Source organism: Nelumbo nucifera, chromosome 4 (genome assembly GCF_055504915.1).
Source record: "Nelumbo nucifera cultivar China Antique chromosome 4, China Antique-T2T, whole genome shotgun sequence".
NCBI lineage: Eukaryota > Viridiplantae > Streptophyta > Magnoliopsida > Proteales > Nelumbonaceae > Nelumbo > Nelumbo nucifera.
The window spans coordinates 24,098,755-24,115,920 of NC_142652.1; the positions used below are offsets into that span (position 1 = coordinate 24,098,755).

Genomic DNA, 17,166 nt, shown 5'->3' on the forward strand with positions numbered 1-17,166 from the left:
GCTTAGTGTAATTATAATGTATTCAAATTTTCAAAATATGTCAATTTATAAAATTTTTGAAAATATCAAAATTATCCTTCAACACATTTTTCATCATCTTATTCCTTAAGAATTAAGATTAAACCAAAATAATGGTGAACAACCCAAAACCAGCTGGGGATCCAATAAATATGACGAAGAATCTGCAATTGCTTCTATCTCAATAAAAAAGAAGAAAAAACGGAAAAGAAAATTCCATGAGCCCATTAAACTTACGTCTGAATTTCTTGTGACGAGAACAGGATGGGCAGAACCATGATCCGTTTTCCGTAGAAACAAGGGTTGGCCGGAGACAGACATGTGAAACCCCGGTCACATTTATCACAGAGAAGAAGCTCATCAGCTGAATCACCGGATCGGCATTCCTCACAATACATATCGTTGTCATCTCATTCACCATCATCTGTATCCGTTAATTGAAGAGGACAAAACGTTTCTTGCATACATTTTGGCTGACAAATTGTATAAACCAACTTACGTAAGATATGGGTACGTAAGAGACTATTGACGAAACCAGTAAAATTCAAAGTACTCTAAAGATCAAACATTTATGTAAATGATCAAGCAACAATATACAAGTACTCGATCAGAAGAAAGAAAATACTAAAAAATTGTTGAATTACTGATTACATGCTAAGAGCTCGTCGATTTTTCCACTCTGTTGCTTTCCTGCAAGGATATTCATCTTAGTAGTACTGAAAAGTCAAAAAATAAAAAATAAAAAAATAGAGTCCTTTCAATACACCCACCTGTACATGACTCTCTATCTCCAAAATGCACGAGATTTCATCTTCTGGTGCTTACAAGTTAACCCAATCACCGCCCCACAGTGCAAGGCTTGCTCGTGGTAAAATAAGTGAATCAAGAGAAAGGGCATTTTGATGGTTGATTAAAAAAATTAGATAACACTTAATGGGCATATGTGTTTTTTCATATGTCTACTTGTTGGCACATTTTGAAAGTTTGGATATTGAATTGTCACATTTTAAAGTCCGGGGACTAAAGTGGCATTAGGCCCAAAATACAAGGTATTAATCAGGAATTTTCCCTTTTTTTATTTGGGACCAATGACATATAGGTATTTTTTAACGTCACAACAATAAAAGAAAAAGAAAAAGAAAAAGAGAAAACACCAAAAAAGAACATTTTCTCAAACTATATCTTTCCTATTATGTGTTTGGTTTCATGGGCATTTATGGATAGGGTGTTTATCAAAATAAACCTTTATTTGTGAAAAACTACTTTAAACATTTATTGCTTTTGTTTTTAGTTGAGCATTTCAAGTAACACCCCATAAAATTACTTTCCACCTCAACTTAAAGTGTGCCACATAAGCATTTCATTTCAATAAATGCCTAGGTGTTGAGGGAAACAAGAATTTGAAGTTCCCCCCAATGCTTCATGCAAATAAACCAAAGCATTTCTGTTTTTCACTGAAGCAGTGGCATTTTTTCAATAAAAACTCATAAAACCAAACATAGCCCTAATTTCCAAGACATAGTCCAAGATAACGTTTTTTAGAGAAGCATGCAACCAAGCATCAAGCTATTGGTCTAAAAAATGGATTTCACGTGTGGCACTAAGGTTGTTAATGATGGGCTGGGTCTACCCAATAGACCCAAACAGACCCAAACTCCGAAATGACAGCTAGCCTATTAACAAATAAATAGTGTTCTATCGTTCTTATGACTATTGATCAGGACAGTTCTGGGTCTTTGATTTTAACGCGAAAATATTCGGTCCAGGATTGATTCTACCTACACCCATTCCATTTACAGCCCTACGTAGTGCTGATGTAGTACCGCTTTAAAAAAATGGCATCGGTTCCAAACATTGGCCAAATTAAAGGATTCAACGTAGAGAAACAAAGAGGAAGTTATTTGCCGCAAACTCTGGTTTGTCTTCTTTACCGCAGCCCAAGCATAAAAGAGTATGAAGACCATCCCTCCAAGATTCGGTGAGGGTAGATGAGGCTAGCTAATTTCAATTGTTGGCCCCAAAATGAGTATGGAATTCAAGCATCAGAGCATGAAGCCCATCCGTCCCAAGGTGTCAGTGAGGGTTAGGTCATAGGTGAGTTTAGCTCACTTCAATTATTGGCCCAAAAAAAATGAGTATAGAATCCATTCACCGGGTTTGATGCTACTGGCTGCCTAGCAGAAAGAATTTTGACAAAAACTAGATTCTTCCTTGCAACCCAGGTCGCTGCACAAAGGGTTCAATAAAACCAACCCGGAGACCAAATTGGTCAGGTCGAATGGTCTGATCATTTGATTCGAATGGTCAGCCCATTCTGACAAAAAATAAAAAACAAAAAACGGTTAAAACTGTTGAACGGTCAAACAGTTTAATCACCCAAGGCAACAACTTACTGATCAAATCAACAGTTTTTTGTAAAAATCCAGTTTTGGAGAAAACGGTGACTGATTCTCAGTTTTTTGGTCTGACCACTCGGTTTGGTCCAATTTTAAAAACCATGGTTCAACATGTTCTCTACTCTCTGTCCTCACTCTTGGCTCGCCAACGAGTCATAACCATATGGCTAATGGCTTAGGCTAGGCTGCATTTGGCATTTCTTGTTTTAAGTTTTTAATTGAAAAAGAAAAAAAAGAGATAAGTCTCTAAAATAAAAATGCGAATGCAGCCGTAGTATTTTCTTTTTTAAAACCAAGATGACTTACAATGGACTGGAGAATCCGCTTAAGAATTTGGACGTATTGTCTTGATTCTAGAGTCTTCTGTAATACATTATAAATATCTGATCATAACAATATTACACAGCACTTCTATTAATTTTAGACTTTTAGTTTTTGATACATTCATTTGAAAGTATTTTTAAGAAACTGTCTTTTAATGATTAAAACATGTAAAAATATGCCTAGACTGAAATTAAAAAAAAAAAAGTTAAAAAACTAAAAAAATGGTATAAGGTATAAATTATCAATACAAATACATCCCTTCCATATCAGGGTGTATTTGATATTTTAAACCTTGGGAACCTAAAATATGAATTTGAATCATCTAGGGCTGTCAATGAATTGGTCTGATTCGGGATATGGTGTATCAGTCCCGTTTCGGTTATTAATTAGGACAATAATACAGACCCAAAACCGGATCAAAACAATTGGGTAATAATGATTCAGAACTTGATTTTGATAATATAACTTTTGACTATGATATAGAAAAATCAGAAATACAACTGATCAATAAATTAGAATCATAAATATAGTATGATATCAGGTGTTATTTATCAAAATTCATGAATGGATTTTGATTGGTCAAAACTCTAATAATGAACATTGTATAAAAGCCAGAAAATCTTTATATATTATTACCTATTAATCAGTTCAGTTCAGAACAAACCATATAAACAGAACCGATATAACTGGTTCAGTCGGTTTGGTTATATTGGGCAGATTCGACCCATTACAGCTTTTAGTAGTTAACCATTTAGAGTTATATTTGTTACATTGGCTCAATCATTAGAGGTCTTCACGGTTGAGTTAATCGAACCGTGGGTTTTTTTTTTTTTTTGAATTAAACCGACTTGATCAGTTTTTTAAAAATCAAATCGATGTAACCGGTCCACCGGTTAACCATGGTTTGGTTTTTCAGTTTTTTTTTTTTTTTTTGCACTCAAAATTAAGAAAAAAAGGGAAAATTACCTGGCCTGAGATGTGGCGGAGCCATGGAAATGAGAGATGAGAAAGACAACAACAGAGCCTGGGAGGTGGCGGAGTTGAGGCGGCGACTGGTGTCTTGGTTGGTTGTTGTAGGGGTGAGGAAAAAAAAAACCGAAGTTGAGGTGGCAACCGGTGTCTTAATGGTTGGTGCGACGGAGACCGAAATGACAGGCGACAAAGAGAGAGAGAGACAAGGAAGCATCAAAGCAAGATGAAAACTGGCCACTAGGTGAGACTTGAGAGGCCATTGGCCAGGCGGACATAAACGCACATGTATTTATTATTAGATTTTAAAAAATAACAAATTTTCATGGAGAGATAAGGTACTAAGGTTTTATGAAAATTGAAAAAACACGAGGCAGTAGTTTAACCTGGCGTGCACCAGGCGCTAGGCGGACAGAGTGACAGACGCGCACCAATAAGGTTATTCGATTTTAAAAATAAATATAATATAATATATAATATATACATCGATGGATTTGATTAACTGCAGATTTTTGTACAAGGTTAACCAAACCGAACCGACTGATTCGATTTTCCGGTTGTTTTTGCTCACCCCTATCAATCATAAATCAGAATACACGATAGAAAAAAAAATAGCATAATTCAAATGGGGCCCACTATCAGGCCTTTCTACGCCCCAACATTTGACTAATGTGTGTAGATTTTCTCCCTTGTATGATTATATCAAATGGATGAAAATGGATAGAAATATTGAACCTCTTTCTCTAAATTACTGCACTGAGATGACATCCACATTATTGGTGCTCTTGAATTGTCTCAGTTTGTTTGCACTCTACGGTTTTTTTTTTTTCCACTACTACACAAATGCAAATGCATGAGATTGCAAACGAGAAAAATGTAAATTTTGGTTTATATTTTTATTGTAAATAAATAAAAGCAAATAAAAATTGAATAAAAGACAAAAAATGAATTGCCCTCAAATAATTTTCCCTCCTGGTCAGTTTAGGAAGGGTATAAATACAAATATACTCAGTGCAAAATCTTGTATATATTATTTCTAAACATTATATTCAGACTATATATTTGTATTTGTACTCTTCCAAATTAAACCTTCCATATTTTACACCAATACAATTGTACAACGTTCAAAAGAGTACAAATACAAATATATAAAATGTAAAACCTTATGTTTTGTATTATTTTATATGTATTTATATTTATACTCTTACCAAATTAATCATAAAACAAAAATTCAATATCATACTTAAGGAGCCCTTCACAATAAACTTGAAAGTAAAAAGAGGATATAAACCATGCATTGTGACATTTACTAATTATTAATGCATGCGGAGATAAAGGTTCTTATCTGCTGCAACATGGGACCGCCCAATAAAACACTGAGACCACACTTTATTTTAAATTCGAAACACCAGGGAGTATTGGGCGGTTGCAAGATTTTGCTGCAACCGTAGTCACAGTAGATGCACCAATTGATATTTTGGTGTGATGGGATACTCTGCAAGTAAAATCTCTGCATACACCATTTTTTTTTTCACTCCATGGGCTACACAACACACAACAGAGGGTAGTCCATCCCCCTTCCCTTAACCCACCCACCCCCCACAACCCCTGGTGCCAGCGGGATTTGATCCCAGGTCTCTACTCCGACGATTCAAAAAATCTACCAACTCTGCATATACCATGAAAGCATAAAAATCCATTTCTACATTTGGAATCTCCCATGAATTTAACATTAAATGTAGAGGAGATATTTCTAATACGTAACTGGATGCTATCTAACAGAGTTTTTGCTTACAAGAGATATGCATAATCTAATTCATCTTATATACAACAAAAAAGAATCTAATTCATCTTTTTATCAAATCCCAACTTCCAAGTTGGAGTAATATTTGCGTTCACTCCTTGGTATGCTTGTAGTTCAATTTCGCTTAACAAAGCCCATGCAGCGCATGTTTCTTGAGTCCTAACTAATAACTCCTTGAAGCAAAGTAGTTGCTAAGAGAAACAGGAAATATGAAACTCATGAAGAGATAGAGACGAACATGCTTACTTCTTCAATCTAAATTCAACCCTCTGTTCAACCAGAAAAAACCCCAATTTTTTTGAAAGAGCAACAAGCTTTTGTTGAAAGAGCTTTCGGCTGTGCAAGGTGAACCTCACTCGGATAACTTATAAGCAATGTTTTGATGAAAATCGGTAAGTAGCCCAAAAACAGGGATTGGGGTGGTTATAGACAGATAGACCTGTTGGTGCACCGGGTAGCTCAACGGATCAGATCTAGCCACAGGCTCAAGCATCAATTTAGGCCTGCGGGCTTGAGCTGTAAGTATCAGGCTTGGTTTTTTTTTGGCCAAATTCGGGCTTTTTTAAATAAGCCTAACATGAGCCTGAGCCCGACCCAATAACATGATATATAATAAATATATATTAGCATTTAATAATATATTAATGTATTAATAAAATTTGTTTAACCTCTTATTTAGATCGGATTTCTGGTTTTATATAGGCCAGGGCCCAGGCTCTATATCAAGATCTAGGTCCAATGGTCAGACCGGCCTCAGACTCTAATATGAGAGACAAAACCCGTACCAGCCTGGATATAAATCTCTCTCTTTCTCTCTTTAAGCTCCCTCTCACTTTCTCTTCATTTCTCCTCTTCTATAATAATTTTTTCTCTAATTTGCTTCCAATTCCTGATCCTTCTCATTTCTCTTTCTTCATCCCCAAACCATCTCCTCCAACAGATCCTCTCTCCTATCACTAATCTCTCTCTAGTAATTAAAAAATAGGATCTTCCATTAGATTCTTTTTTTTTTTTATTTCTCCTCAAACTTCCCCTATCATACATATGCTTGCCTAATGCAGACCTTCCATTAGATATTCATTGCATGGGCTAAAAGAATGTTGTTACATTACTACTCATAAATCTAAAAGTATCCCACCATTGTAAATTTTGAGTTTGTTAGGACCAAAATGCCCTAACAGCACTTAGGTCTAGATGGTAATCTAGTACTACAAAATCTATAATCCATACAAACTACAAATTGAGTGGTCAATTTTGATTATAAAAAAGAATTAGATTAAAGCTAGAGTTGGAGATTGATTTTTATGAACAAAAGACCTTTTTTTCATGGACTTTCTTTGTTTGCGGTGCAAATCTGGAGCGAATACAAATTTTGCACCCGATTCAGTTTTGTATCAGCTTGTTTGTAACTATGATTTGCACTCTTGCCTGATACAAATTTTATACTATTTAACTTATTTGCTCTCATTTACAATGCAAAATTGTCATCATTTTTCTCTTACCTCAATTATCTCTCACATAAATGGGAATCAAATCATCTTTCTTCCGATTCACTCCACAATACATAACCCTCTTCCTCCAACTTCCATTCTCTTTATATAAGACGGAGATCACATCATTTGACTTCGTATGTCACTTGTCACAAACATAAAACAAAATTAAATCTGAAGCAAAAGTAAACCAGAGTTTACACTCGGTTTATTGAACAAAGCCCTCATTCAAGAGCAATTTCCACGGCGACATGCTTGAATCATCCCTCTCAAAAAAGGGGGTTGAACAAATCAGACTGATTTCTGTACCGAGCTCTAGCTTAAGTTGTTATAATCAAACCATCTATACAATACAGCATGGTGACCAACTAGAAATTCATTTGCACTCTTAAGTTGTTATAACATACTACTGCTTCAGAGTTGCAATAGAAAAGAGTGCAAAAACAACAACAACAAAAAATAAAAATTCTGCACTCTTTTCTATTGCAACTCTGAAGCAGTATGTTATCATGAAAACCAACCAGTAATGAGAATTAATGTTGCTAATAAATTACTGGGCTTTTGGTCAAAGAATTATACATGGTATGCACTCTGGACTTGATGAAAAATAAACAACACAATTTAGAAAAGAATGGCATAGTAAACAATACAACCTTCTGTGATTTGGTTGGTTATCGTTTATGACATACAGGAGAAGCGAACGACCAACGAAAGTAATCTTTTCTTCCTTTCATTTCAAACCACCAGCTCGAGCAGAGAGGATGGGATGAGGAAGAAACCGCAAATGAACAACATTGATTTCTCATCCTTCATCTCTTTCGTATTTTTTTATTCTTTCTTCCTCCCGTGTCCATCCTCTTTATCGCTTCGGAGGGCCGGCCCCTTGACGAGCAAATCCTGGCTGAAGGATGCAATTGACGACATGCGGTCCGAACATTAACACAAACCAGAAACATGGATATGCAAGCTGCATCAGTAGCAGAAGATAAAACTCAAATGAATAGAAAGAAAGAGAGGGTGGGGGCGGAGGATCATATTTAGTTGCCTACAGGGAAAAATCACTGTACCTGAAGAAGCATAGAAGGTGCTGCTGCTACACTTTCAGATGCAACATGGCTTCTGGTTTTTCTGCCATTTAATGTTACAACAGATGGGCTGTTAGCCGTGGTTATATCCCAGAAGGTCCGCTTCTTAGCCGTCGGTGCCGGTGATAGAAAGCGAGAACTTGGGCTCTTCAACTCACCCTCAGTCGACTCTTTGGGTTGCATGTTTGCCCTTGTCACCACCCTCTTCACCCCTCCTCCCTCCCCTGCTCTTGTTGTCCCTCTTTCTGGTGGTTTCATGCTCTTCCGTGAAAGCTCGCGGATGAAATCGTCCTTCTGCTTCAGCTGCAAAGCATGCTCTTTCTTCATTCTTCCCATCTCAGCCTCTAATCCCTTGATGGTCCGTCGAAGCTCTTGGACCATCTCATCAGCCCCCCTCTTCTTGGATTGCGGTGTAAAGCAATTACCCACTAAGATGGATGACTTAGCCCGCCTTTTCTCATTCCCTTGAGCCGAAGAGGGTGGGAGGGGAGACAACAGAGAGGTGACGGATGAGGGGTTTGGTGAGGAATTTGCAGCCAATGACTGTGCCTGGAGGGTTAGTAGCTTCTGTTGCTGACGTGCCAATTGTACTCGCAGCTCACGGTTTTCTTTTTGCAATTCGAGTAATAGTTTAGCCTGATCTGTCTCACATTCTGGTACTTCTATCAACTCCTCATTTGCCTCAGATGCCTACAGTATCATAAAATGTTTCTGGTTTGATTGTATTCACAACTATGAGAAAGAGCAAGCAAGTGATGGAGAGAGGAAGAACCTTGGTGCGGATCTCCTTGGCACGGTCGGCCCAATGGAGGGTGTTCTGGGTCTCACCAAAGGAGAGATTGCTTGGGCTGATATTGGCAATCATGACAGTGTTGCATGCTCCCCCTAGTGAGTCCTTGAGGAGTTGGGTGAGCTTTGAGTTGCGGTAAGGTATGTGTTTCTTTCCCTCAACAAGGGCATTGATGCAGCTGCTCAGAGCAAGGAGGGAGCGGTTGATATTGGCACCCTCGAGTGACCTTAGTGTCCTCTGATCAGTTGCAAGGGCTCTCTCCGACCCTGCAAGGTCAATCAGTGAGAGCTTCCCTACTCGATTTACAACATTCATGGAAGCGTCCTTCACCCGATATTCAGCAACCACCTAAGAGATTATAAAGAGAACATTAGAGGAATGAGGGTCAGTTACTAGTTACTAAAAGCCCAACTTTGGTTCATCTTGGTCTCTGTCACTTGGATTTGGATGGATGATAAAATGTTGCCAAACCATGGTGAGCAACGTGTTATGTTATGTCAATTTAAATTCTCTACCAAATTTTCATTTAACATGTCTTGGTGGAAAATCTGCCATGTTATACAGTGGGGTTCTGATTAAAATATGTGAATAAGATCATACCCCATAAGAGTTCTTGGTATTCAATCCTTCATCACACTTGGTTCTGAAAAGCTAGCTATGCCACATAATGACAGATTTCACTTTGATTTTATATGAAAGATTAGCACAATGTAGACCCTTTTTAGATTGAACCATGCTTCTATTTAAGAAAAAATAACTACACTATAAGAAAGGAAAAAAAGTTCAGAAAGAAGAATTGTTGATCCTATGAACAATCTATGTAGCACCTATACAAATCCAGATACCTGCTTTCGGTGAACAATCTTAGTATTGGTTTCTTGACAGAGTTCAATGTTTTTAACCTAGATTTTAAGGCATTGGGATTACCAGGTATGATGAATCAGTACCACTAACACAGCAGCCTTTCTCCATTTGATCATATACTAACAGGCTATTAAATTAAATTACTGTTCCCTTGGGCAGTGAAGGAGATGATAATTTTATATCCACAGACACGGCATTAGAATTCTCTCTAGTTCTCACTTTCTTTTCGTGCTGATAAAATGGATTTGGAGAAATTTTATCAAACAAATTATTTTGTGCAAGTAATTTTCTATTCAGTTTCAATAATGGGTTAATACGACTCCCAAGAATAAGACGCTAGAATTTGCCAATTAGCATCCTGAAACAGAAATTTATCAATGCCGTGACTGTCAGCCTACCTGCAGAATAGCATGAGAACGTGAGGAGGTCTCGTTTGCTCGAGTTGGTTCAGTCGTTCTGTTTTGGTTTCCTCGTTGAAGCAGTGCCATTACCTGACAAAAACCATACAAGAAAAAATATTTATCTCCTCTCTCTCTCTGACTCCAGAATTCAACCACAGAATAAATTAAAGGAGTGAAGATATTAATTACTTCATCTGTTGAATATGCCCGGTACTGAGTGAGCCCTGCAGCCACAATTCCCTGAATTTGTAGGAACATATATATTCAGTATGCGGTTCATGAATTGAAATGATAAAGAAGAAATGAAGGAGATTTTCATTTATTAATTTGAGCATCCTCTTTTTTTTTATCACTAAGAAAGATACTCAAAACCGTCATGAATGTAGTAAGAGGGTAGACCTGTTTATCTTCTCTGAGAACCAGAGGCCTTCCTGGGGAGAGCAGATCCCTGACAGTTTCATTATAAACCTCAAGGTAGGAGAGGTGAACCACGTGGTTGCCATCACAGCTCCTCTGCCGAATCTTAGCAAAGAGGTCCTTAATTGCTAGCACCATCACACCTGGGTTTTCTACAGTTCCCAACATTGTGTATGTCTTTCCAGCTCCCGTCGCACCATAGCAGAACACTGATCCATTCCTCCCTTGCAAGACTGCTTCAACGAGATCGGCCGTTCTGTAAACGCAAATGGGATATTTATTTCTGTTAATTCTTCACAAATTCTATTCAAATTAAAAGAATGAGAGGAATGGCACCTAACTCTTTAGAGGGATAATGAATGAACAGAAGAACATGAAATTCTTAGTACCAGTCACTCAAAGTTAACACTAATCACAATTTAAACAGTCAAGTCTTTCTAGAGAAAGAAAGAGATTGAACTGAAAAACATGATTTACACAGAAAGCTTAAGCCTTTTCATTACCACAGATATGCATGAAATTCTGTAGTACCATTCACTCTCAGTAAACATTAACCACAACTTAAACAATAAAGACTTAATCTTTCTAGAGAAAAGAAAGAGATTGAACTGAAAAACATGATTAACACAGAAAGCTTCAGCCTTTTCATTAGCCACAGATAAACTTGATCCCTTGATCTAAAAATATATCTGTGGATTGGGTTATTTCCAAAGAAGAAAAAATGTAGTAAATAGTTGAACTTTCATCATTTTTGAAACAACAAAAATGAAACTTGACAGAAGCACTGAGTTGAGACCCCAAGAACTCACGTGGTGGAGTAAACTTCCTGTTGGGTTGTAGTGTCCGGGAACGAAGCATCAAAGGTGAAATGGCGTCCACGTAGTCTTTTCAGCCGGAGATAGTCGTTCTCATGTGCAAACTCTGTGAGATAAACATCCCGCCGGTTGACTATACGAACGCTGCTCCGCGACCCAGCTTCTTTCTCTTTCTTGGACATGGGTCTGAGCCTCACGAAAACAAGAATCCGGCTACCCACCCCAGCATTATCTGAAACAGTATCATATTCTTGAGCAACTTTAGTCGCTCCTATGCCTCTAGGTTCAGACTGTGGAACAAAACTTCCCAAGGAGAGCTTCCTCGCCACGGTGGTCGGCATCGTCCCTTTCCTCGGGCAAGTAAACCCCACAATCCGATCGGCACCCATAACATTCTCCTTCGAATCATCGGGAACAGCGGTGGGGATACACGGCGGTGGTGGCAACACGAATGTCCTTGTGACAGTGGAATTTGGTAACGTGTTTTGACTCTTTTCTCTCATCACGGGACTCCGTTTTGGTTCTTTATCGTCTCTTTTACCAGAGCCTAGTAGATCGACACTCGGATGGGTGGAGAACCGCCGTTCCTCGGTTCTTGTAGACTGGTTTCTCAGAGCGGCCGAAGCCTTTTTCTGCTGCTCGTATAACAATGTAAGAGCTTTCATCTTCTCTTTCAACCCGTGATGCAGATTCCGTAATGGAGGAGGACCCGGCTGGGAGTCTTCTTGATCGGTCCCGGGTCGTGATGGCTGGTCGATAGTTGGCTCATCTTGGTTGCTGAGGATCTGCGAGCGGGTCGAAACAGGCATCCTAAAAGAACCGAAGAATAGCCAGAGAAGGCCAAGAGGAACCTTCCTATTCAAACATGCCCTTCAATTTCCTCTCAGACGCAGTTGCCCAGGATGATCAAAATATAGGAGAAATTCAAAGATCTCGCCGGAAAATTGTACTTCTTGCCGGGAATTAGCGGGAAAAGGCCTGAAAGCGTTGTATTATCATTCGGGATAGCTGTAGTAGCTAAACTGGAGGGCAGGACAAAGAAGGGGGAATGAAAAGAAGAGGGAAGGTTGCAAATCTGGGGAATGATTTCAGGAAATCTGAGCCGTCGGTTGTATTCTAAATGGACGGCAAGTAGCAAAGCGGGGGAGAGAGATTTTGAAATCTCCGAAAGCTGTTTATAACGGTCAAAAATGTGTCAGGGGCAAACGGTCGGTTCCATTTGAAATTTTTTGGATTTGTGCACGAGGGGTCTTTTCTCTTTCTTAAATGATGGGCGAGGGCCGAGAAATTTATCAAAAGGGAATCTCCATGGCTAGATCAACGGCTCGATTAAATGGATGGGTCCCACCAAACAGAAGGGCTTAATCGAGATTATATTTTCTTTTTTCTGCCATGAATCTTCCTGTTCATCATGGCTTTTACAAATAATTAATATTTTTCCTCGATATATGAATATCTTATTTATTTCTACTTCAAACTTAAAAGTCAAGGAACTCGGAATGATGTGGTGGATACATGGAAATTATACTGTGCTACACGGGTTACCGGCTCCCATGGTAAACTCACAAGTCACAAGTGGTCCCAAACAACCATCACTTGAGAGCTCATTCCCTGACCACCTAACCTGATCCACTTGTCTTATTTTCGTTTCATTGAGCAGGAATTAACTTAAATCTAGGCCGTACAAAGGGTGGACCTATCAGGCTATCACCAATATTCGTGGATGGATGATTGATCATTGATGTTCCGCAGTCGTTGGTAGAGAGAGATGAGATAAAACTAAAAAAGTTCTTGGGAACATCAACAATTCGACATCGTTCTCCTTTTTAATTGACTTTTATTGGTAACTGTTAGAATGTTAATGGATCGCATTTCCTTGGATTTCGAGATACGATCTACTCCCAACGTACGCATCCAACACTGTCTTAACTGGATCTGTTCATGGGCCGGGCCCCCGGACGGGTTGACCTCGGGCCTAAAAGCCGGAGTTCGATTATTTTACGAGCCGGGCTCGGGATTTGTTAAAAAAGTCCGGCCCAAGCCTGGCCTGGCCTGACTTTTGTATAAGTTAAACCCTTACCCTAAATATTAATCCCTCTCTTCTCAACCCCTCTCTTATCACTCATCTCTTTTTCTTAGCCGAACAAACTCCCTTCTCAGTCACAGTCACACATAGCCAAACATTCTCGGGAAGACAAAACCGGCATAACCAGGGAACTCCAGCGGTGACGGGTGAATCCTCTCTCTCTCTCTCTCTCTTCAATGTTCGGTTGTTCCTCTTCTCATTTCTCCTTCTCACTCTCAGAATCTCTGCTCAGTTCATTTATCAAACGTGAACTCAAGCATCGATGAACACAGGCACCGGCAGTAAGTCCTTTCTCTTTGCCCTTTTGTTCTATTCCTCTCTTATTGTTTGGTCGGCGGCGAACACAGACACAGACACAGGTACCGGCAGCGAACACAGACACAAGCACCGATCTGTCTTTTTGTTAGGTCGAGCTTCAGGCTTTTTATTAGAGTCGGGCTCGGGCCCAAGTTGTAAGCCCGTTGGTCGGGTCAGGCTCGGGCTCGGGCCTAACAAAATCTTGTTTATGAAGAGTAAAAGCCCCGCTCGACCCATGAACAGATCTACTCTTAACAACTAGGGTTGTTAATCAGTCGGGTTGGACCCGACAAACTCCTCATATGTTGGTTTTGGTTCCACACCGATTCCTCATATGTTGTCTCAATTCCAATTGGGTTGAAAACGATTTCACTCAGTCCCAAACCGATTCAGATCCAACCCAAGTTCCTGGATTTCAAGAAATTATCTACTCCCAACAAATGTGTCCAACACTGTCCTAACAACTAGGGCTATCAATGGGTCAGGTTGGACCCTAGACCCAACCCATTAGCATCCCTACTTACAAGCCCTGAAGCCCAATGTGCGACGAGCCCGAATCACTCGCCAACAAAATATGTTTCAACACCCTTCCAACATGATCTGATACTATACATCTCATACATGCTAGTTCTAATCTCATGGTAAGATGTATGGTGCCAGATCATGTTGGGAGGGTGTTGTAACATGTTTTGTTGCCAAGTGATCCTAATTCATATGCGGTCGTGCTATGTGCGGATCTGGATCAGCTGCCAATAAAATACATTCCAACACATTCCCAATATATTTGACACCGCACATGTCACCTTGAGATTAGGGCCCACCATGTATGAGATATATGATGTCTAATCATGTTGGGAGCATGTTGGAACGTGTTGTATTGGCAAGTGATCCCAAGTCTTTTGCACATTGGCCTATTGGGAATTTGGGATACTGTTGGGAGCTTTTTATGATTTGATAGTGTAGTCGTTCAAGAGAAATAATCACTAAACTAGAAAGTTGGCCCATCAGAGGTGGAACCGTGGAAGGCCTTGGGCCCTTGGCTATGGGTCATGCATGTCTTTTGAAACATGGTTTTAAAACCTCATTGAGAAGGCAACATTGCAGGACTATTCGAGAGTCTAATCTAGAGGGCAAAGTGGAGTTTTTTTTTTTTTTGTAGAGTAAAGATGAACTACACAAGCCTAGGGGTAGCTATTCCCCAAAAATCGCACCAACAAATGAATTCTAGAGGCCTAGGAAGCACAGGGAGAGAATTGCTAATAAGAGAATCTGAGTCGAGAGCATGTTTTGCCAAACAATCAGCTGCCTGGTTAGCTTCATGAAAAGCATGAGAAAAAATCACACCACAATCCAGCAACTCCACCACTATGAAGCATTCATCAATGATTGTCTGAAGTCTCCAAGGCGGGTCAAGTGTCTTCTTGAGACAGGAAATGACGATGAGCGAGTCACCTTCAATGTAAATGGATTGATCTTTGAAGTTAAAAGCCATATTGAGTGCTTCCCAAGCAGCCTAGCCTACGCCTCAACAAGATTTATCGATGCCTCCCCAATAGGACAAGCTTTCAAATACAAGACCTCCCCAAGGGAATTTCTGACAACACACGCAACAGCACAACACCCCTCACTATTACGAGAAGCATCAAAATTGATTTTGATAACCCCTAGTTTTGGGTTCCACCAATAAATCGAGTTCCAAACTTTTTTATCGATCTTGTCCCTAGTTGTATTGTTACAAATCTCCAATTGTTTGTAGAAAGATTGAGCTTTATCAATGATCACGACCGGATTGATGTTTTTGTTATTAAAAATTTTCTCATTTCTATTCTTCCAGAAAAACCATGGAATAATACATGCTTTTCTCTACTTAATTGAGTCACATGGCTGTTAATCATGGTCATCTTAGACCACCAACTATTAATAGAGACTTCATTGTCCATTTGGTTCACAATGTCCTAGCCACTAGTCTCCAAACCTGTTTTGATCAATATTTTCATCAACTCTACAAAAGTTATATGCCTCACTTATGTTCATACCCCTCTTCCTAAAGAGGTCTTTGAAGTTAAAGTGGAGTATTGTAAGGCAACATTGCGGCGGATTGAATAGCTAATTTTGCTCAAACCCGACTTAGGAAATTGACTAACTATATCCTTGTTGTTTTAATATTGTCTTTAACCTTTACTATTTCTAACAATTGTTGCCATCATTAAATCATAATAAAAATAAATAAAATATCGACTTTGCCCTCCATTCTTTCTCAAATTTTCAGAATAAAACCCAAGTACTAAAAAAATTCACCCCATCGCCGTTGCCATCTTTTTTCTTTACATGGCACGATCCCAATGGTTGGATCTGATACCCAAAAATCTATTAATTTATTGACGCTAGAAAACCCAGACCAGTTTATAGAGCAGCAGAGCAATAGAAACAATGAGAGACAAAGACTTGGTTTCAGAAAGAGTAGCAGGGGGTGGGTCTGTTCTGGACTCTGCTCTGATGACACACAAGTGCTTGGTGGAGACGGAGATGATGATTGGTCAAGCGACTCAACTTGGCGATTGGCTTTTGGTGGTGATAGGTTCTTCCCGCTTATCTGGTGCTGATGGAGACATGACACGAGGAGCGTGGAGTCGTCAAAATTGTAGTGAAGGCTTCCCGACTGCAATGACGACTGGTCATCGGTTAAGTATTTGGATTCATCCATTTAACTTATTAATTTATCGTGTAAAACAAAAATGAAGAAGAGAGAAATTGCTCTCTCCACATACAAATGGTGACGAAGGCGGAAGGAGGGGAAAGAGAAAAAGAAAATGGGTGGTCTTTGAGTCAATACCAACAATAGGTTGATTCTATCTTAATTGGATCAATGGGAGCAGAACTTCTTGCACCCGATAGAATTCTCGTTCGTCCTCTTCGCCGCCTCTCTCTATCAACTTCATCGGGGGCGAACTCGGGATACTATCAAAGGACAAACCTTTCGACTTGTCTTCCCTACTCTTTTTGAAAACCGAATAAGTGAACATTGAAGAGATACGCTGCTTCCCCAGAGCTGCTGCAACAGAGAGGGTTGAAGGCTTATTGGGGGCTAGAACCTTCTTCTCCCTCTGATACCAAAAACAAAGAAGACAAATGGAGAGAATAATAATTCTTGATATAAAATTCAACAGGTTACAACCCTATTTATAATAGAGCTAAGGATACAAGGTCGGCTACCTAAATTAGAATACAAAAAGGATATGTACAACTAATTTCAATAGGACTATCTCTCCTAGAATTAAGGAGATAATGATAGGATACTAATTTCGAGAGGACTATCTCTCCTTAATTCTAGGATACTAATGTTGATAGATTATGCTAACATCCCCCCTCAAACTCAAGATGGTAATGTATCAGTCATCTGGAGTTTGCCA

At 39.2% G+C, this 17,166-nt stretch overlaps 1 protein-coding gene across 2 annotated transcripts; it reads right to left on the reverse strand.

Moving 5' to 3' along the window:
• Window positions 1-7,525: 7,525 nt before the first annotated feature.
• On the reverse strand, window positions 7,526-12,496 carry LOC104603080 (ATP binding microtubule motor family protein). 2 transcript variants are annotated; one of them, XM_010267023.3, is made up of 7 exons: window positions 11,368-12,496; window positions 10,541-10,814; window positions 10,331-10,381; window positions 10,139-10,231; window positions 8,859-9,224; window positions 8,069-8,776; window positions 7,526-7,902 (listed from the first exon to the last, which is right to left on the reverse strand). In XM_010267023.3, the coding sequence occupies exons 1-7, from the start codon at window positions 12,180-12,182 to the stop codon at window positions 7,861-7,863; spliced, it is 2,349 nt and encodes a 782-aa protein (XP_010265325.1). In that variant the 5' UTR covers window positions 12,183-12,496; the 3' UTR covers window positions 7,526-7,860. The 2 variants fall into 2 exon arrangements, with proteins under 2 accessions (XP_010265325.1, XP_010265324.1); XM_010267022.3 differs by having other exon boundaries at window positions 7,526-7,968.
• Window positions 12,497-17,166: the final 4,670 nt, after the last annotated feature.

Bases quoted from the DNA above. Each gene is read 5' to 3' on its own strand.
- LOC104603080 (XM_010267022.3), bottom strand. From the start codon at position 12,182: ATGCCTGTTTCGACCCGCTCGCAGATCCTCAGCAACCAAGATGAGCCA. The intron at 10,815-11,367 runs GTGAGTTCTTGG...TTGCGTTTACAG, and splicing joins CAGGAAGTTTACTCCACCAC to AACGGCCGATCTCGTTGAAG. The intron at 9,225-10,138 runs GTAGGCTGACAG...ATAATCTCTTAG, and splicing joins GTTCTCATGCTATTCTGCAG to GTGGTTGCTGAATATCGGGT.